General features: G+C 32.5%; 1 protein-coding gene across 2 annotated transcripts in view; it reads left to right on the top strand.

Moving 5' to 3' along the window:
• Nucleotides 1–13,758, top strand: part of LOC145316541 (uncharacterized) — a 61,846-nt gene extending 48,088 nt beyond the window's left edge. The window contains exons 2-18 of one of the 2 annotated variants that reach the window (XR_013878567.1): nucleotides 2,576–2,639; nucleotides 4,296–4,370; nucleotides 4,853–4,955; nucleotides 5,269–5,389; nucleotides 5,790–5,976; nucleotides 6,338–6,390; nucleotides 7,899–8,031; nucleotides 8,631–8,749; nucleotides 10,437–10,531; nucleotides 10,662–10,720; nucleotides 10,967–11,091; nucleotides 11,597–11,684; nucleotides 11,929–11,984; nucleotides 12,311–12,377; nucleotides 12,708–12,799; nucleotides 13,012–13,237; nucleotides 13,680–13,758. Coding sequence is in view for 1 of the 2 variants with exons in the window: in XM_080157113.1 (XP_080013239.1) it covers nucleotides 2,583–2,639; nucleotides 4,296–4,370; nucleotides 4,853–4,955; nucleotides 5,269–5,389; nucleotides 5,790–5,976; nucleotides 6,338–6,390; nucleotides 7,899–8,031; nucleotides 8,631–8,749; nucleotides 10,437–10,531; nucleotides 10,662–10,720; nucleotides 10,967–11,091; nucleotides 11,597–11,684; nucleotides 11,929–11,984; nucleotides 12,311–12,377; nucleotides 12,708–12,799; nucleotides 13,012–13,060 (1,479 nt within the window). In the remaining variant the exon portion in view is untranslated. Of the gene's footprint in view, nucleotides 1–2,575; nucleotides 2,640–4,295; nucleotides 4,371–4,852; nucleotides 4,956–5,268; nucleotides 5,390–5,789; nucleotides 5,977–6,337; nucleotides 6,391–7,898; nucleotides 8,032–8,630; nucleotides 8,750–10,436; nucleotides 10,532–10,661; nucleotides 10,721–10,966; nucleotides 11,092–11,596; nucleotides 11,685–11,928; nucleotides 11,985–12,310; nucleotides 12,378–12,707; nucleotides 12,800–13,011 lie in introns of both variants that reach the window. The other variant, XM_080157113.1, reaches the window with a different exon arrangement.
• The last annotated feature ends 8,858 nt before the right edge of the window (nucleotides 13,759–22,616 follow it).

The following is a 22,616-nucleotide window of genomic DNA, read 5'->3' as shown; positions in this document are numbered from 1 at the left end:
ATTTTCCAACTAGGCCTAAAAAACTAGTTTCGGGATGAATAGAATTCAGGTAGAATTCAGGTAGTTGATTTCACCTATCATAAAATATAATAAAAACTTTTCAAAGAACCAATATGTTAGTGGCTTTAAGTAGAATCCCGTTATTACTTCGCCAAATCTGATTTATTTTCAAACATTTTAATGGGGGATCTACTTCACCCCAAAATTTGTATATAGAAATAAACACCGCTTTAGCTCCCCAGCTTTAATAAATAAATTAAGTAGAATTGAATAAGTACATGGGTAACATTCTATCAACTAATTGTTCCATAGAAAACATATAAATTAAGAATTTAAAAAAAAAATTTATTTTACGTTAAATATTAACAGAAGAGTTCAATTAAGTGTGCAATAATTTTTACCAAAATTAATGAAATTTTTTTTTAACAAAACACAGTACACTTTTATTTACATATTGAACTAGTTTTGTATTTTTGATCATTTAGATGGGTTATCAATTCCACATGAAATGTAACTTTTAAATTGTCTAAAGACATGAGTTTTTCACATTGTTCTAAAGTATAAAATGTTGAATCCTACTCAGTCTTCAAAAAACGATCTCTCAATTTATGTTTTGCTATATGGACATTTATTAATGTGTAAATTTAATAATAAGTTGATGTGATTGAACGTCATATATATTGTTGTCATTCTAATAGCAGAAAGTTTCCATTGTTGTCTTTCTAATAGCAGAAATTTATGTTTGGTTGAATTAATTTAGCCAATAATGAACTGGGGGACGCGTTTGTTATTAATTAATTGGTTAATGCTAAAAGCAAGTTTCAGGCTATTGGATATTGGCCTACAGCCAATGAGGAACTGGGGGAAATGAGTTGATTTTATAGGCAAAAAAGAAAAGTTGCCCCATCACTTTTAAAAGGAGGCTGAGACCTAATTTTCGGTCAGGTTTCCCATCCCTTATCCCTGATAAATATTGGTTAGATAAAGTCTGTGGCTATTTAAAAACACGATATTATATAGAAACGTAGCATTCCTTACCTCGATATCATATAATAATGGATTTATTATTACTTGAATCTTACACCAGATTATCATGTACTCTAATAAAGTGAAACTTACAACTAGCTAAAAAAACGATCTTCTCCATCTACCCCTTTCACCCCACCACCTCCCTTCCTACTGGATGAAAGACCAATAAATAATGTCCATGTTAACAACCTAAATTGACGACAAATTTTCCCCTGTCACAACATCCACTTATACCTATTCAATATCCTTTGATATGATAGGTTATTTTAATTTTAATTTCACAGCTGCTATCTATGAAATATGAGTTTTATTTCAAGAACTCTGATACAAATTATCAGTCAGTCAATTAGTATAGGAAGTCTTCTTTTTTAACTTAATTATGATCAACCAGACCTTCCAATTTTTTTTTTCATGCTAACCCAAAAACAATGTTTACCGATGGTCGAAGGTCATATTATTAAATGTTTCTTTAATAAGTCACTCTTATTTCTTATTAATATCAATCAATCATTAAAACAAATACAAGATATCTTGCCACGCAAATCATTCTCGTACAAAAGTAAAACTGTTCAAATTAAAGAAACAAAACTCCCCAAAATAAATCCTATTATATGAAGTAAAAAGGTTATGTTAAGATTTCGCCAAACACTAAACCGATTGATTTCTATACTTTAGGTAAACTTTACATAGGTCCCCGAAAAGTATTAGGTTTTTTAATTTTTATCTCAAGTTTTGTGTAGTTTAAGCTTTTTTCTTTCCCCCGAGTTTAAAATATTTCTATATTTGAAATTATTTTATTTTTCATCAAAATCCCTTGTATCATTTATAGGGAGAGGAGAGGAATGTACATTTTTTGCGGCACTGTCTTTTCTTTTCCAGTTTAAAACGCACACAATTGATGATTTTTGAAAAAATGGGGGGAAATATTTTTGAAAGTTGGCCAACCATTTCAGTTTCGGCGGGAAATTGTGAGCGAGGTCACGAGGTCGAAGAAAATTATTGCTGAACTTCGAGAGACATATCGCCCGAAATAATTTTGGAATTCAATAAATTATATATTTAATATTTAGTAAGTTAAAAAAGTTCTTGTTGTAGTTTTTACACATTATCATAATTAATCTTTTATTAGTTAATAATCCTTAATTTTTGTCTGATAAAATTGCAATTCTTCTGCAGAAAAAAAATATTTTCTTTAAATTAACATTCTGATAGTTTGAACCAATCAATCACGACATAAATAAAAGAACCATTATCAGCGCCTACTTGTGGGAAGGGGGAGTCGACCTTCCACTTTAAATTTCAGTTTTGAAAAGAAAAAGTAAAAGTTATAAAAGTTTGGGCCGGGGGGGGGGGGGGATTTTTTACAGGGCCAATTTCTCTTGATAGGGTGAAGGTACCGTCCTCCTCTAAATTCTAATTCTGCCCTAGACCTTTAAGAAGCTTTACTTTAAATGAAAAACGTAACATATATTAAAGCGATATGCGACATCCTTCTTATAAACAGTAAACACACATTATGATCGACACCCTGTTACTTTTTTCTTCAGATAATAATGCCACGGCGAGGAGAAAGAACTAAAGAGCAGGAGGTGAAGGCCCAAATGAGACAGGTAAAATATTTAAATATTCAATAGTTTCTAGCGATTACGCCCTTAAGGGTCCCTAGAGGCACTTGAGGGTGGAAATGGCTTAATTCTTAAAAAATATTGTGGGTGGGAGACATTGTTTTCTCCCCGGCTTGATTTCTCTATAGATTGAAGTACTCATCCCCAAATTTGAAGCCTCACTGTAAAGAACCATATAGGGCGAGATATTAAGCTGTTTTGTCGTGTGCAAATGCACCTTTTAAGGTTTTTCAAGTCCATTTTTATAAAAAATTTAACTTTTAAAACCTTTAAAAGTCAATAGACTTGGCAAAAAAAATACTATGAGTTTTTATTGAATTTAGGTCGGAGCCGGAGCAAAATCCGGAGCCGTTATCTTCACAGACGGTTCGCCGGAGCCGCACTAAAATCAAACGGCTCCGCAACGCTGACAAAAAATTTATTCCTGGCAGCATTTTTAAAAGCGAAGCTCTACCCAGCGAAACTTTAAGAAAAAAAGGTAGCATGCTACCTTTTTTGATATCTATAAGAGTAGCATTTTGGCGAACTTTTGTAAGCTCGTATGATGGTAGCTAGCTAGTATTTGCGAGCTCCTACACTAGTAGCTTAATACCTACCTCATAATTCATTAGCTTTTGTGCTAACATTGGCGATCTCGCAAATACTAGCTGAAGAAAAAACGCGATAATAATGTAGAATTGTAATTTCTTATTATAAAATTATCTTGTGGATATTTAATTTAGTATATCTAGTTTACCTAAATTGCAAAAAAGTAGAAAATAAGCGAATATTCTTTAAGAGTACAAGATATTCTCAACCCCCAATGTACCATTATTATTCTGTATATAAGTAGATAAGCAACAATTTTATTTTAGATTGTAAAGAAAGATATTTTTAAAGAATATTCGTATCTGATTGTAAGACACATTATAGTAATGCAGAAGCTGCGTTACCAAACAATAGTAGGAAGGAGGGGAGGTTTGAAGCAGGGAGTAAGGGAGGGGACAATGGGCAATTAATTCAATTTAAGAGGGTTCGCTGAAAAGCAATGAAAACCAGATTTATCAAGAATTTTTACCAAAATTGTAAAGGGATCATGGTAACCTAATTTAGATCAAAATTAGTTCTAAGAAAAAAATCATTTTCTTGAAAATTAAATTATCAACACATCACAATATAGTAAACATTCTGTAATTAATCACTAGAAAACTCTTGTTTAGAACTACCTCAACCCTTTTCATATATTTATAACTGACACGTAAACTCAAGCGGTTCTTAGATTATTCCATACATAAATATCACAGTAGAGTTTCTATTCTTGGGAAAAAATATTTGTTAAAACCAGCCATTAATAACAAATTTTTCTGTCTGCATATTCAAAACTAGCTCAGCTAGTTAGCGGGGCATTGATGCGCAAGTACCCAAAGTCAGTCAGAATCTGCTGTATTCGTGCACATTCCCTTTAAGCCAGTACCCAAAGTCTGAGACTCCTAAAAATTGAATATTCGATCCATTGTCCCCTCCCTTACTCCCTGGGTTTGAAGATACCCTCCAAAATAGATCCTTGTAAAGTAGATCTATATTTTTCCAGTGGTTGGCAAGGTCTTTCGTTACATACATCTTGTTACTTTTGCACATAAGGATTTACTTATTTCTGTTTAGATGGATAAGATAGGGAAGATGATGGGTGATTTTATGTGCGTAAGTGGTGGACTCCCAAGAGAATTCTACGAAAAGGTGCTGGGTGGTGAAACTTGCGAATTTTTAAAAGCCAAGCTTTTTGAAAGTCCCTGCTATGTACAAATAAAAATATAGACAAACCTTAACTTTAAAAAAAAATACAATAAAAGCAAAATTATGTCTGATTGCCATCAAATGTTTTGTTAAGTTCAAGATGACAAAAATTAAATCCCGGTAGAATATCATGAAAAACTTAAAAGGCAACTAACTTTATACTGATTTTACAAACTACTTTCTATGTTGTTAGTTGTATTATATACTTCACAAAAGTTTGTCATTTTGTCTTAGCATTAAATGATTTATATACACAAATTGTTTGAATTTAAACTTTTTTTATTGCAAATAGTTAATCTATAATCATTAATAACTAAAATAAATCTATTATAGATATACCTCACTTTTGTGTATGGTTCCCTTTAATGTGTGTCTGTAAAATTAGCCTTTATCGTATGTTTCACCCTCTTTAATCCGTGTGCAAGGAGGCTAGAGAGAAACCTCATGACAGGAATGCAACTGAAAGCGCCAGAGCTGTGAAGGAGGCTCCTGCAATTATAGAAAACATTATCAAGGACCTCGAAAGTGGTAAGTTAGGTTTTATGTCTTGAAAAAAATGCATATCGTCTTTATACTTTTTTATCAATTTCTTCGTGATTTCTCTTCATTTGTATAGACCCAAGGACCTACAACACTTTAGTCTCTAAAAAATCTCTTTTCAGTACCTATCTTATCTTCTAAGGTAGTAGGATACATGTGTGTCGTGTCTGTTTTCCTCTGCTAAATATATTCTTTAACTTATCAAATGCTCATGAAATCTCCTTGTTTATATATTTAAAATTAAAAAAGACCCATGTTAATTTCTTTATTATATTATTATAATATAGGTATTATATTATAGGTAAAATATCCCCGACAATATCCTATGAAGATCCAGACCAGAGCCCTGTCTTGGATGTTTACGAGGCGCAGATACTCAGGGAGAAATGGTCATGTGGCATGGATATGCCTTACTGCATGAGGTTAACTTTTAGTACCAAGTATAACAAAGTCTGTCTATCCGTTTGTTTGTCTCTTGTAATTGCTAAGATTTTTGGGCTTTTTAGTAGCGAAGCTTCTCATAACTATAATTCGAAATGTTTGTCTTAAACATATGAGGAGACTGATTTTTAAAAAGATATCTTATTTCAATGAGCATTTAGCACCTACACTATTTACAAATATATATCTAAAATTAAAAAGGTTTTATGATATACAGGAGGTAATATATTTTTAGTAGACCGAATGGAGGTTATACATTACAATTACCCCCCTCTGATATTTTTGGAAGGTATATAAACACACACAGTCACACCCCCTTCCCACACTCAAAAAAACTGGTGGTAAAAAGTTTGTATGAAACTAATGTTGTTATTATTTCAGACCTTCTGGAGGATTCTACCTGAGTGATCTCATCATGTCAGCGTTCTACGGCAATCTGGATGAGATCAATGACATGCTGGGAAAGCTTCCTAAAAGTCATGTTGAAAGATTGTTGAAACGTCGAGAGGGATATCTCCAGCTCAATGCTGTCTTTATGACCATCATTGGAGCTAGGCAGTTTTACAGGAATGCTTTATACTAACAAAATCATTTGTCACTAAGCAATGGCTGATTGATTAATATTATGCCCTTTCTTTCCTCTAAGATTTAAAATCTTCCTTTAGATAAAAATATCATACTAAAATCAGGATATAAAAGATTGATTTATCGTCCATTTTCATACCCCTGTTAAACATAAAAATATTTTTAGAAATATTCACAGAAAATTATGTTTAAAATAGCACAGCAAGGCAGCAACGCTTTAAAAGTTTTTCTACTGAAGAAAAATTATGCATTAAAACTGGCAGATTTAAGAAAAGCCATTAGTTTATAAGTATGCCGTTTGGAGTAATAATATAACAAGATTTTGTTAACACCAAGTGTTTAGGCCTGGCGTGCCAACGGGAAAGGAGTTGTTCATATGTCCTGTTCGCCATAGAAAGTAAGTTCATAAGGTTGCCATGTATATGACAATGAAAGATTCATTTTACTACCATCTCATCTCAATATATTCAAACTTTTGCCTTTTCTTATGCTCCCGATAAAATATTAACGTAAGTTAAATATCAAATATTTTGAAAATAATATGAGCCTAATACTACTAAATCTTAGTTAAATCTCTGTTCTGAAGTTTTATTTGAGAATCTTTTGTAGGGTAAAGCGGGGCGAACTCGGTGTATTTTTCGGTTTTTTGAACCTGCAAATCGTAAAAATTATTTTTTTTAAATGGGACCAAGACCAGTAGAAAGATCTCGGAAAAGTCGATCAGGTCCTAAAAGGACGTAAACCTAGGACTTTGGGAAGTTTGTCAAAATTGATCTCTAAAACGGCACCGACTTCGCCCCGCCTTGAGGCGAAGTCGGTAGGGCATTTTCAAGCTTCGAAAAATCGATGACGTATTGATTTTATTATAGCATGCCCAAAAGGTAAAAGTTGCTAAATGTAATAAAGAGTATGCACAAAAAATTTTATTAAGATAGGTCAATTTTTTCTACCAAAAAAAATAATTTTTCCGAAGTACGCGAAATTTGACTTTTTTTTCGAAAATTTTTTTGATAAAAAACATAAAAATACTACTAGAAAAAATAACTTTTTATGACTTTAAAGGCCTGATCCTTAAAATTCAGGCAATTTTGAATAGATTTGGCCAAAAAAAAAATTTGTTCTATTAGCAAAATTTCCTAAAAAAATCAAGTTGAAAAAAAGAGAAAAGTTTGGCAAAATCTGTGGTCGATTTTCCAGCTTCAAAAAACCTATGACATATTGATTTAATTACAGCATGCCCTAAAGGTTAAAGTTGCTAAATGTAATAAAGAGCATTCACAAAAAAAATTATGAAGATCGGACTATTTTTTCTACAAAAAAAAATACATTTTTTCTAAGTACGAGAAATTTGACTTTTTTTCTCGAAAATTTCACTTTTTTATATAAAATTGAAAAAGTTAGTATAAAAAGTGAAAAAACCGAATTCGCCCCGCTTCACTTTTAGTCGATTTAAGAAAAAACTATACAAGCTTTTTTAAAGTTTTAAACGGAAATGGATAGCCTATTAGATTCTTAATAAGTCCCCTGAAGACGTCTAAGCTCTAGCTCTTACCAGTTTTTGTCCAACTTACCGTTTTTCCGACCGAAGCAAAAAAATCGAAAAAAAAATTTTTTGTCGTCCGACTTTAAGACCCAATAAGTACCCTAAAAATTCATCTCACAAAAATTTCATTTTATACTTTTTTGTAGGCAATTTAATAAGGAACAAATTTGATTTTATGTTTTTTTCTGTCAGTCGATTAGAACATGGAGAAAAATGTCATTTAATGAAGGTGGTCAAAAAAATACCGACTTCACCTCAAAACCGAGATCGCCCCGCTTTACCCTACATTTTTTGTCGCTTTGATCTTTTTTGATTTTCCCAAAAATTTCTAGGTATACTACTACCTATTGTCTTTGTTGCAGGATATATCGTCAACACCAGGAAGTGCTGGAGAGACTGATCCAACTTGGCGCTGATGTAAACATCCATGATCTAGCTGGGTACACACCCTTGCACCATTGTCTCACTTGCAGTGGTAATGAGTACACTGTGAAGGTAATGTCCATGATCTAGCTGGGTACACAGGAACACCCTCCTAAATTATTGTCTCACCTGTAGTGGTAATGAGTACACTGTGAAGGTAATGTCCATGATCTAGCTGGGTACACAGGTACACCTCCCTATATTATTGTCTCGCTTGTAGTGGTAATGAGTACACTGTGAAGGTAATGTCCATGATCTAGCTGGGTACACAGGAACACCCTCCTAAATTATTGTCTCACCTGTAGTGGTAATGAGTACACTGTGAAGGTAATGTCCATGATCTAGCTGGGTACAACTACACAGGTACACCTCCCTATATTATTGTCTCGCTTGTAGTGGTAATGAGTACACTGTAAAGGTAATGTCCATGATTTAGCTGGGTACAGGAACACCCTCCTAAATTATTGTCTCACCTGTAGTGGTAATGAGTACACTGTGAAGGTAATGTCCATGATCTAGCTGGGTACAGGTACACCCCCTATATCATTGTCTCACCTGTAGTGGTAATGAGTACACTGTTAAGGTAATGTCCATGATCTAGCTTTGTATAGGTGAGGTTGTCCATTGGAAATATGGGGTGGGGAATTGATAATATAAAATTATTTTTGCAGATGGCCGAGTTTTTGCTGAAGAACGGTGCTAACGTGAACGCCGTCAACCGATTTGGAAATCCTGCTCTGATAGAGGCCATACAGACTCAGAGGATTGAATATGTCAAACTTCTCATCAGGTAGAAATAAGTATTCAAATATTTGTCAACATGAGGACAATCAATTTTAAGATTAGTGCAGCATTAACAAACTAATAACATTAATGTTAAAAATAAGAAACCCAGTATTATAGTTGCTATCAGAATCATTGATTAGTCAAGATATACCTACACATATAAGTAATTTTATAAAAAAAAATCTTTGACATTGTCGAATGTTCATTATACAAGATATTATCGTCCTTTAGACATTAGCAAAGGATTTGAAATGAAACAAGGATGACAACATCCATAAGTAGCGAAGCACAAAAACGTGGATGGGAATGTGTACAAGTAGATTTAAAGTGTATTTTTTTAAATCAAGAATAGTTTATCGGAGGAAATAAACATGAAACCTTGTTTTATTTTGCATGATGACGATGGTCAAAGTAAATTATATTAAAGATGCTCATAACAATGGGAAAAATTATTTTGATATTGATATCCCATAAATGTTTGAAAATTGCATCAAAATAAACAAAGATATGGGGAAATATGTAAAACATATAAAAATAGCCAAAAACCTGATAAAAGGCAGTCTGGCCGTCATGGTTGTTTTATTAAAACGACAAAAAATTTAATTTTTAAATACTTAACTTAAAAAATTTGGAAAATCGGACCATATACACTGAAAATATGGAAAAAAGTGTTAAATATATAAAAATAGCCTAAAACCTGCCAAAAAGGCAGTCTGGCCGTCATGGTTACTTTGTTTAAAAGACGGGAAATTTAATTTTAATATCTACAACTGAAAAATTTTGAAAATCGGACTAAAAACACTGAAGATATGGAGAAAAATGTTAAATATATAAAAAAAAACAGCCTAAAACCTGCTAAAAAGGCAGTCTGGCCGTCATGATTGTTTTCTTTAAAAGACGGGAAATTTAATTTTGATATCTATAACTGAAAAAAATTTGAAAATCTTTGAAACCTTTTAAAATGTATAATGGTCTTATGAAGCAATAAGCTAATAAGAAAAACGTTAAAATCAAAATTTGCACCCAACCAATAGCAAGTCTTTATAAAACTTGGTCAAAATATGTAGAATGTTGACTATTTTAATCAATAAAAATTCCACCTTTTATTCTGAACAGGAGTTGAGAAAATCACAAAAACTTTAATAACTAGGAATTGATCTAGCACCCCAACCAATAAGGGTATCGTAATAAAACTTGATGGAAATATGTAGAGTTTAAACTTATTCAATCTCTGAAAATTTCAGCTGTCTATCTTGTATAGGGATCAAACAAATCATGAAAACCTAAAAATCTAGGAATCGATCTAGCACCCCAACCAATAAAGACATCTCAATAAAACTTGTTGGATATACCTATGTAGAGTTTGAACTTATTTAATCCCTGAAAATTCCAGCCGTTCATCTGGAACAGGAATTGAGAAAATTACAAAAACGTAAAAATCTAGGAATCGATCTAGCACCCCAATTAATAGACAGACGGACATAATAAAGTATAGATTAGATGCACATATGTCAAAGTAATCTTCACTAAAAATTTCAGCTGTCTATCTCTAATAGGAACCGAGAAAATCACATATTCCCCATAGCGTTACGGACTAAGAAGTTAATGAAGAGTATATCGACAATTCCACTTTCAAATTAAATACTAATTTCATTCATAAAGAAGGATAATTTAACACTATTTATGTTCAGATACAAAGCTGACCCATTGTTGAAGAATTACACGGGGGAGACCCCTGTTGAGTTGGGCATGAGGTTTCCCAAAATTCATAGAGAGCTCAGAAAAGGTAGGTTTTTATGCATCTTTAAAAAAAAAGGGCAAAGTTTTTCTGACCACCATTTGTATGGCCTCATACAGTTTCTCTGTGTCACCTTTCTAATTTTATATATCTTTCGTCATCCTTGTTTTATTCCTAGGTGAGAAGAATGTTTTCAAAGAGGAAAGGAACGCGGCAAAGGCGGATAAGAAATTCAAGGTTAGTCCTTAGAACAGGTATGTAAAGAAACAGGGTGTTTGTCAGTCTGTGTTTGTGCTGATGAAAGCCCTTACCGCTTGATCGACATGGCTCTGCACAGTGAAGCTTTTTAAGGGTCCTGGAGAGATTTTTTACGTTACGGTTTGTTGAGAATTATATCTTTACCTTTCCAAGATAAAAATGTGGTGCTCTGCATATTCTGGTCTTGTGATCTGACATGCTTGGTAATGGTATTTATTTACCTAGGTGTGTGGTAAGTGTGAACAGTTTGCAGAGATGCGGTGCTCCGCCTGTTTCCTAGTCTGGTACTGCGGTCGTGAGTGCCAGAAACAACATTGGACTGAGCATAAACCTACATGCATTCAAATCAGGCAAGAAGAATTATTTTGTACGTCTCTAGTCTGCGCTGGTTTTAGTGAATAATACCGAATATATTTAATAATTTACATATGTACAAAAAAAACAATAAAACATCGGGAATACGTTTACTCATTAGCTGGCATTTGCTCTTCTATAAAATTCTGATGGTGTTGTAAAAACCTTCGGTATCCAAACTTTCCATCAATCATTAATTTTACAGACGGGATAATTTAGTTTATGACGGTTGGGGGTGCAAATTATTGTCTTAGTTAGTTATCTCTTAAGATCACTTGGATGAGTATTTGTCGTATTATTAAGATTATTTTTATTTCTGTTGGCCCCAAGAAAAGAAAGGATTCATTTTATGAGTTTTATCTTAACGTATAATCGACAGCTTAACGCGGATAGTTAAATGGAAGATAATTTATATTTTTCCTTGTCCATAATACAAGACGGAAATAAAACGGATTCGAAGCAATATGGAAATCTTAATTAATTCTGATCTAATTGAAATAGAGATGAGTACCAAGAGGTTGATATGGAGACAGAATCCCATCGTTTTGAACATTTCTCCAAGTCTACTGGCAAGATTTTTCCAAATCAGGCAAATGTGTGGAATGAATTGAAATGGGGTGTTCAGTAAATGCAAATGTAAGCTTTTATTTTGAAATAAATTAAAATTAAGGGGGGCGAGTAAGCTTTTCATTGTTTGTTTATTGCTTTAGGTCAGGCTTTATTGGGTACTTGGCAGCACTGCAGGGGTTAGTCATTTTTATTTATATAGTTGGTTGAGAAACAATAATTGAAAAATTGTTTATGATAAACTTGTTCTACGTGTTTGAAACTAGGTGAAAGCCAAGACAGGACATTTTGTTGTGAAGGTTCAGATCAACATGGACAAGGAATGCTTTAATGCAACTGCCAACTTGATTGGTTGGTTCAAACTAGCAGTGTCAAAAAATTTTCTCAATAATTTTTATCTTTTGTTGGGTTAATTTTGATTTTATTCATCATCATTGGAGATGTACATCAATTTATCATCCATTATCTTATCCCTTAAAATCACTGAGAACTGTACAGACAGACCAGTGGACCAAGTTTTTTACAAAATACGGCCAGCAAAATCTTCACCAAATAGCAGTCGAGTATTTGATATTTTTAGGACAGACAGACCGACAAAGTGATATATAAGAGTAGAGTTGCACTTGCAAAGAACCACTTGCTACAGGAGCAGGACCCAGATGATATGACCTTGCTGGTATACAATGAGAAGAGGGATGTCCAGTACTGGATCAAGGTAGTATTCAACCGTTGACCTGAATACTTAATTTATGGGTACATGGAATATTGGTTAGTTCAAACTAGCAGTGTTCAAACCTTCAACCAATAATTTTATATGCAGAAGGAAAATTTTATTTGTCATCAATGCATCTCGCAAGTCCTAAAAATATAAGTATACCGATAAATAGTGTCCTATGTTAAAGCAATTTTCTTTCAACTTTTAAATGGATATCTTGCTTGTTAATTTCTGACACTGTACAATTGTTGTTTTGCTGTCTAATTTTAGAGATTCGCTTTTAAATGAAGATGTCAGTCCTGTTTCTTCTGATTGAACTTGTTTTTTAAGGCTGGAAGCCCTCTTGCGAAGACCCTGACGCGTGCAGTGAAAGAACAAGAACATATCATCGGCAAAGGATTCTTCTACTCAGTTATCAGGAAATAATAATGCATATACCTAATTCTTTTAAACTTTCAAGAATAACATAACGGACTCCGTCCATTTTTTATTAAAATGAAATCAAGGTAGATTTTTTTAAAGAGCTCAAATAACTTTTAAAAAAATAAAATGAAAAATGAAATATGAAAATATGACCTGTAGCCACTAGCCATATTTATGTAATAGTTAATGCATATTTTCTTTGGTCCAGGAACGGAAAGCATTTCATTCATCCCAGAGTTTTGCCTCCAGAAAAGTGGTGAACTGGTTCATTCAAATCCCAATCAACGAGTCATAATCTCTGTTAGAAGGATAATATATAATCAAAAGAAGCCACTGAATACCTTCAACATTTCCGTCAGTAAATTACAGACAATACAAATAATTTTTAAATGCAGAACTAATTTTGTTTCAATGAAATATCCTTTCCATTTACTTAAGTGAGAAAAATACTATTAGGGATGGCAATCCGTTAATTTTTGGATCGGATTCGGATTCTTAAAAGAATCCGTCCAAAAATAAAACGGATTCTCCGCGGATTCCGGATTCTAGCAATATTTTAAAAGGCTTTTAAAAAAATATATTAAGGGATTCAATTTTACTGGGTAATAGGCAGAATCTAAAGCTGCGTTTTTTCATATTTTTACAGTAGCTTTTCTTCTATTTCTAGACCCTACAGCGGCCAAAATGACTGTTAAAAATTAAAATATATATTCGGACCAAAAAAACTCAAGACGCTAATTTTAGCCTAACAATTAAGAATCCGAATCTGCTATTAAAAAACGGATTCTGGATTCGTATTTAAAAATTGGACGGATTCCTGATCCCGGATTCGGATTGTCAACCCTAAAAACTATGGTTAATGTAAATGTATTTCACCAGGTAGCTTAAGTTTTAAGTCTCTTACAATATGTAAAAGAAAAGTCCGAAACAGAAATGTAAATATATTTTTTTACACGAATTTTGTTTATTTATGTTGGAAGCTAGCGACTGCACCCATAGCATCTAGGAGCTCTGTATTTAAAGTGATAAGAAAAGCAGAAAAATAGCCGAAAACCATTTAGGAACCTTTGTGAAGCTTCCATAAAATTGAGAACTCAATCGGTTTATGATGTCAGCGGAAACTGCCCATCCTTATAATCGAGTTGTCGGTTAGTCTGTCTGTACCAAAGAATCTTGCTCACCGCTAAACCAATATTTTTTTTAACAGGGTAGGTTCTGGGAAGGTTTTTTTTACTATTTGGGGGGAGGTCTCCCAAGAGAAATCGCGGACATTCCATTTAACGGCGGCGTGTCAGTCACCACACATTGAATATTAATAATTGTAAAAGTCACGCAACCTTTTTATATTACGGGTTTAAACGTGCATCAAATATATATTTCAAGATAGATCAAGGGGCGTGCGAAAATATCGCACCGTAAATCTTGACGACATTGCTATAATGGGAGGGTTGTGGGCTTTACTATGTAACTTTTATCTTATTGTATTATAGACAACTTTTCGCAGATAGTAAAATGAAGCAAAATAAGATTAATTCCAGCTTTGCTACCCTCTAGGGGCCAAAGGCAACAAAACTGGTATTAATATTTTAATTGTCTATAATTCTATTTGATACATGATTTTCAGTATGGCATAGAACCTAATCCAGTGGTTACTGATCGGTTTCAAAGCCATACTGGAAAGGGCGAAACGTTTTACCAAAAAAATAATTTGCCATGTGAAGAGAAAGCTTGCAGCACCACTCCATTTTTTTTTCGCGCACGCACTTTTAATAAATCTTAACCTTATTTATTTATCCTTACCATTATAAATCTATTAGATTTATTTATATTAACTGAATGTTTTCTATTATAGCTTAAATACAAAATTGGTTGATTGATTAGTTAGGGTTATTTGGATTGTTTGTAAATATTATTGTTCAGATGATAGATAGACATATAATCCAGATAAATTCCTTGATCCAGTGTTGGTGACCTTTACGTCTGCTAGCAAATTTCCGCTCTTTTCTTTGTTGTGTTAATATTTTCGACGCTATTGGCTGAAATTCAAAGACCCAATTGAAAGTCGACACGGGGTGAGGTCATTTAGTTATTAAACCCCTTCCCAACTATTCTTTTACTTTAATGTTCAGATTCAGAAAATGTAGAGATTTGTGTGTATTTAGTGGTAAAGTGGCTATGTCCGTTTTAGTGTGTATTCGCCTGATAATGAGTCACTCAAAATAATGGAAATGAGTATTTATCTGGTATTTTTTTCTCGGCTATGATTTTGAAAATTTTCATATTTTTGTTGTTTAGTACATATTTAGAATTGTCAACTTCAACTTTTGGATAATGATAAATTATGGATTTTTATTGTAATGAAAGGGATGTGGGTTTGAAGTAATTGAAGAATTAGAATCCTAGTTCCTTGTCCCTTATGAAATTTGTCATTCTGAATCAAAATAGATATACGGATAGAAAATTTGTGTCATGCCTAACCTATTGGTAGGAGTGTTTGTTTAATTCAGAACAATTTTTTAACTAATTTTCTAATGTAGTATTTATTTAGGTGTCTGTATAATTGTATTTTATTTATTTATTTAATGGTTTGATCAGGAGGCAGTACACGATAGCAATTTTAAAAATGGAATGTTGGTATCCAATGTTTTATCATCGTGTCCTCTCATTCAATGGTTAAACTTTGAGTACTTATATCAAATCTTGATTAATTGGTTCAAACTTACCAATCAATGATTTTAATTTATAGAAGGGTCATTTTATGGATCTTTATTGGAGATGCAATTTATCGTATCCCGTAAGAGCCGAGTCTTTTATGGTTCCATCTGCAACAGTGTATGATAATCTGCAAAACCATCCCTTTTCTAATGATCTGCAGCTAAGAACAAATTTGCTAAATTAGATAACAATTGTTTTGTTTACTTGATGGAAACGCTTAATTTATAAGAATTAGTGAGTGGTCAGTTTGGTAAATGGTATTAGTGTAAATGTATTTGTTTATCTATTTATCCTTCATTATTCAAACAAGATGCTGATAATCAGTTATTTAAAAAGATATAGGGATAAATAAATAAACAAAAACTATTTCTCAGTGGGCACACTACATTAGCTCATCTTTAATATGTAAGATTTTGTAATAAATCTCATTTGTCGGCTTTCCAATTAATCTGGAAATATTTTTGATGCTTAAGTGTTTAGTTAAATCGTCCACCCAAACAAAAATATATTTTTAATCTGAATTGAATGTCTTGGGTAAATGGTCCCTCTCCCCATTCCCAACCCTCCTTAGAGGCCTAGTGGTGTGGCTGATACTGTATCAAAAATATACAACTTATTAACGTATGGTGAAACCAAAAGTGTGCAGATCTTGGGTGGGATGGTACTTACACCCCACTAAAACAAGATACCGGAATAACTGGTTAAAACGTTAATATTGATTTATAAAACTATATTTAGTTAACTTACTTTTCCTTAAAACAGGATTGAATTAATACAAATTGTTGATCAACGTTCTCCCAAACGTCTTTATTTAATTTTTTTATGCTTTTCTAATAAGTATGTAAAGAAAATTGTATTGCGTATGTTAGTTTAAGCTTGACAGGGATTCCTCTGACGATTTGTCACTATGAAATGTGCTTGATGTATAACCCAGACTACTACCATGCCAAATGCTCTTTTGTAACGACTTCACTTGGCTGTGTTTTTCTGACGTTATTGACTGATATTCAAAGACCCAATTGAAAGTCAGCACAGGGTCCCCACCCCGTTTGTAGAGTTTCATATTGCTCGTGCCCCCTTTATTCTTTTACTTTAATATTCTTAATTGCTGGATTAATAGGCAAGCATCTTTATAATATTGGAGGCAAATTTATTATTAAACCAATTCAAAATATTTTAATGTTCAACCCAGTCTCTTGCTAAAGGGCTTGTGTACTTAGAAATGATTCATGAATTATTCTTTTCACATTACATTACATGATTTTATCAACAAACAAATACAAGAAATACGTTTGTTGGTTGATTAGGTTTTGTTTTAGCATTTCTACATACTGTACTCTTTTTTTTAAAAGTATTTAGATTTAAAACTATTCTTTGTAAACATTTTCATTTTTTATGCCTTTTTGAAAAAAGTCTTAAGATTTCCACCAATTCAATTCTTTTTGGTTTCTCGTTATTTGTATGAAGGGATCTAAAGGGATAAGACAATGGCAGATAAATTAATGTTCCTTCCCAATGATGATACACAAAATTACCCCTTCTGTAACGTAAAATTAGTGGTTGAAACCCATGAGCACTTAAATTAATAAACCAACCAATCACAATTCACTACAGTCCTTGTTTGTCTCTTAACACTTTTTTTAGTTTGACACAGTTTAGCCGATTTTCATCGGAATTTGATATTTTTGACTAAATGCATTAGGAAATAATGTTTGATTTAATTGGATTTGTATCTACCAAAGTAGTAGTAGGATGTGTTTTAAAATTATTTTTTATATGTGAAAGGAAATATATGCTGTAACCAAATAATTTGAGGTATTACACCAAAATTATTTAGTTGTACAATACCCAAAATTAATTATGCCGATCAATTGTTCTCTTGTCAATTGAAAATCAAACAAATATTATACATATTGACATAAAAACATACGTAACATATAAAAGATTGCAATATTTTCATGTTGTTTAGGCATATATTTAAATGGTATTTTTTTCAAAGTATTTATAAACAAAAATTCTGTAAAATTTCTTAGGATAGCCTGGGATTTGGTCTTATGTATTATGTTTTGCTGTCTGTCTGTAATGTAAGATATGTCAACTTTTGTGGTAGATTATCTTGACTATTCATAAGATAGGTACAAAATTGTTGTAATATGTATGTCTTAGGAAACATATTTGATAGACTTTCTTATTTGTAATTATTATGCTTTCTTTCTCAAAATTAATTCTTAAAAGAATATTTAAGGTGAGACAAACTTTGATTTTCTAAAACCTTATATAAAAGTAACATGATGTTTTTTTGTGTGACTGTCTGGGTGTTCCTAACTGCTGAACTGATTGGGGTTCTATTTTGGGGGAGGGTACCACCACCCAAACAAAAGAAATCGCCCATAGAAAAAAATGCTTACATTCCCCCCCCCCCTCCCAAAACATTTTTTCTTTTTAAAACTAAAATTGAGAGTGGGGAGGGTCCTACCCTTCACTTCTAGGGGCGTAGAAACAAGTGCATAAAGATTGTTATAATACTTCTCATAAGTGAGTGGGAAATTTGTAAAAATGTTAAGTTGTTATAATAATAGTTGTTGGGTTGGCATTTAACTTGATTTAAAATTTCAACCATACAATAATCTAACTTTCTTCTCTGGGTGGTCATACAAATTTGGCGAAAAAATGAAACGAAGACGATAATGTCCTTAGGAAAAAAACACAGCCGAATTTATGGCAGATTTATAATTCTTCTAAATGTAAATATAGATAAAAATAAAAGATAAATCCTTAGTAACTGTCTCTCAGTTTGTTTTACCGTAAGATCTCGCCAACCGAGAAAATTTATAGCTATTTTTAGGGAGGGTACCACCACCCTTCCAAGAGAAATTGCAAAAAAAAGCAGAACTCATCTGGCTGTGAAAAAATGTTTATTGATATACAGCTGATCTTAACATAGATTGAAAAGAAAACATCTTGAATCTTCTTTCGTGGAGGTTAGGCTAACCCTATCAAGAAATTTTTTCAGCCAGCGATCAGAAAAATTACTCCCACCTCAAGAAAAAAATCTTACTTTTTAAAAGCGAAGCTTTTCTATAATTAGGGTCTGTCTGTACGTAAAGGATGGCTTTTTTCGTTAATTTAGGCATGTTAGAATTGTTGATGATTCCTTTAGAAGTCAGTTACGACTTAGAAAGCGTAGGAAACTCTATAATCATTACCAGAATGTCCATACGTCCATTTTAACATGTTGATTTTTTTAACTTTTTTGACAACAATTTTTTTATGTGTTATAATCATCCTATTGATCTAATTTTTGTAGTACTGATTTCTATTTCAATAAGGTACAATATTATAAGTAAAGCATCTCTTTAATCAAGTCCTAAAAATGTCTGTATGTTCTTAAACAAAATTCTGTATTTAAGTAGTTTTGACAAATTTATGTATAATTTTGTCAAAAATTTTTTAAAAATTATATTTTGCAAAATCAGTTCTGACACTCTACAAGAGTTAATGTTTGTCTGTCATACCGTTTTAGAGCTTCGCTTTTGTGGATGTTGTCATCCTTGTTAACATTGTTAAGCTAAAAGTAAATACTTGATGTGGATATAAAACTACAATTTGACTTTGCTAATTTTTTGTTCCTTTTGTGTCACCTTTTTCTTCTCATATCTCCGGGGAGAAAAATCAAGTTTTTTTTCAATGCTATATACATTATACATACATATGAGGAGGGAGGGGGGGGGGAGGAGAATAGGTGTGGATTTATAATTTCAGTTTTTAATGTATGTGTTTGGATATTTGTCTATATGTGTGTGTGTGTGTGTGTGTGTGTGTAAGTTGGTGTAATGGGTTTTATCAAGTAACTTTTTTTTAAAGCGAAAGTTTTCTATCTTATTTTTGAGTCAGTCAATCTGTAACGGATAGCTTTGATTATAAATTCATGTCAAATTCTATCCTTTTAAGATGATTCCTGTAATATCTAGGTATAAGCTTGGCTAATAGCGACACTATGATCGTTGTCGGATAGCTGGTTCATCCATTTGCAACTATCTATTTTTTTTTCTCGTATTCATTCGAATCCGGTGGATAGGAACCGGTTCTCATCCATACGAAAAAACTATGTCTAGCATCGTATTATATCCAGTTTTCTACGAATATAAAAATGTACAATCATAATATTAAAACCAGTTTTTTTAGCCGGTGCCTTCGGCAGCTCGGGGCTAAAAAAACTAGTTTTAATCTCATAATTGTACATTCTATATCCGCGGAAAGCCGTTTATAATACGACGCGAGAAATAACTATTCTTTTTCTATACAAATTTTGAGTTAATGTTCATAATTTGATTGTAACTTTTTTTCAGAATTTCTTTCATCGCAATGCTTATAGACAGCTTTTCGTGAAAATAGCAATAAGAAATTACAAGAAAAACTAGTTATGTTTTGTTTTGTCTGTAATTCGATGCTATACATGATTTTTCAGTATTGCTAAGAACCAATTCTGATCGACTGTAAATTTATAATTGTTAATGTTCGAAGCGAAGCTTTTTATGTTTTATGTCTCTATAAATTTTGGCCCATCTGAATTATTAACAGGTTTTTTAAAACAATTTATTAAAATATGTTAATTACAATATTTGAAGTGAAACTGTCCTTAATGAAAACCGTTCACATTTTGCCTTTTTTTGAGCTGCGCAATCTAAATTTTTTCATTCTTGTTTATGTGTTTGTAAAATAATGAGTGAATGTTTATGTTTGTTTATATTTAATTGTTTGTGTGTAATATGCAGGGAGGGAGGGGACATTTGTGTGTGTAATATGCAGGGAGGGAAAGACATTTGGCTGTCTATTAGATTGGTCCCAAAATTTTTAGGATGACGTGTTCTTATTAGTTTAGTTAACAACTTTGGGGACGTTTATTGTATTTTTATTGGTTGGTTCAGTAAGTAAAGTATCTAAAGGTTTCAACTACTATTTGTAATCTACAGACAGGGCAATTTTGAATATCATTCATGGATGTACTTGAATTTATTGGTCAATGTCTTATCTCTTTAGATCCCTGGTAAAATGTATGTGGTGTACTTTTATTATTTTGTGTATGGAGATTATTTATTAAAGTGTTAATCAGTTTCATCTTGTAACAAGGATGGGGAAATCCACAAATAGTACACAAATTTAGAAGATACATTTTTAATGTCTTAAGTGTGTCACAAATCCTTTATAAAAAAACTAGGAATGTATGACCACTGTGCTATCTATGAACTTTTTAAAATTATGAGGAAATAAAATTATTTTAGACATTTTTATTTCACGAGTTATCACCCCTCCCCCCCCCCCCTCCCTCCATTATTCCAAAAAAGAGTTAAATTATGTTTCCAGAATCTTTAAAGGTCCCAACTCACATCTATTTTAAATATAGTCAAATTTTATAAATAAGAAGTATATTTTTTTTCTCTTATATTAAAGTAACAAGATGTCTATCTGTCCATCTGTCTGTGTTTCTGTAGAGATACATAAAGAAGCTTCTTAAGGGTCCAGGAAAGGTTTATAAATATTTTGCTGGAGGGTACTGTCACCCTCCCAAGAAAAATCGCCACTAGAAAAAATTATCCCCTTTAAAAAAAATTATTTTTTATTTTAAAACTAAATTGAAGGTGGAAGGTCGACTTGCTCAACCCATCCCCCAAGTTCTCCTAGAGGGCTCTGAGAACGTAACCGCCTAGCTAGAATTATAGAATTAAATGGTAATGCTGTTTCTTTATAAAGCTAAAGATGTCTAAAAAGGCTAATTAGAAACAATGTTTGTTTAAGGCTACTTCACTTATGAAACCTCTTTAATAGTCTGCTAAAAATTTTTTTAATCGATTCAGTTGTTGGTTACAGCTGTTACTTGTCAATCCGAATAAAGATAAAATATAGACTTTTATGCAATTACTTTGATTTTCTTACAGTTAGATGTTCAGCGGGAATTTATCCTAAAATTTTACAAAAAAATGTAAAAAAAGACATTTTTAAGGAAAAAACTTGACGATAAGTGACAATAATTGTCGTAAAAATTGTTCCCAAATTTCTTTTTGCACATTGTAGACATGGTAAAATATTCGCTCAGCAAGGATGATTTTAACCGTATGGCACATTTAAAAAATATATATAATTTACTTTTAGATAATAAAAAATACCATATTTTTTCGGTTTTCAGGACTTAGCAGCTTTAGCCGATCAGCCGGTCGGCTTCTGCAGTTGATCATCGTCACCGTACCCTCCCAAAAAATAGTTTTAAGACTTCCCCATACTTATGAGATAAGCCTTCCCGGGGACCTATGAGAAGCCTCGCTGTAAAGAAAAACCCTATCGGTTAAACAGTTAGCGAGATCCTTCGCTACACACAAACACAGTTAGACATCCTGTTACTTTTTTATCAGAATATCTCATTGCTGACATTCAAACCATATTTTTTGGTTCCCCATAGTCATCATGGGACATCTTTATTACTCGTACCAAATTTTTTATTAAAAATATTACCAACCAAGAATATATTTGAAAAAAAAATATTGGGGAGGGGGGCAAAAACTTTGATGAGATTATCTGTGCTACCAACTTGAAATACGAGCTTTACATATTCACATCACCCCCCCCCCCCCCATCTCCACTAGCCCTCGTAATAACTGAGCAATAAAGTTTTTTCAATGTCGGACTATTGTAAAACTTCAAGGTTTTTTTACTTCAAGTAAAATCTTCTCCTCTCATATTTTACCCAAAAAGTATTAAAAACGGAGGATTTGTAATAGTTGTTGTATTTTATTAATTTTATGTTTATTTTGAGTATGATAGATTTGTATTAGACTCAACAAGTTATTAAAAACAAAACTCTTGAAATCCTCCAGACTTAACAAAATTGGCGATTTTTTGGGGGAGAGGGAAAAGCACATAGGGGTTGATATTGGTCATTTCTGCAGTAAATGTGGAAAGACGCCGCCGTAAAGATACAACATAGGGGGAATTCTTAAGAATGGCACAGGTGAATTTATTTAGAGGTTCGTATGTGTGTAGGGGGGGGAGGGGGGATTATGGGGTATTACACAATTGCTTTCCATACTTCCCCAAAAAAACCATTAA

This window comes from Acartia tonsa, chromosome 4, assembly GCF_053477335.1.
Source record: "Acartia tonsa isolate MP-2025a chromosome 4, ASM5347733v1, whole genome shotgun sequence".
NCBI classification, from domain to species: domain Eukaryota; kingdom Metazoa; phylum Arthropoda; class Copepoda; order Calanoida; family Acartiidae; genus Acartia; species Acartia tonsa.
This window is presented reverse-complemented; position numbering and strand designations above follow the sequence as displayed.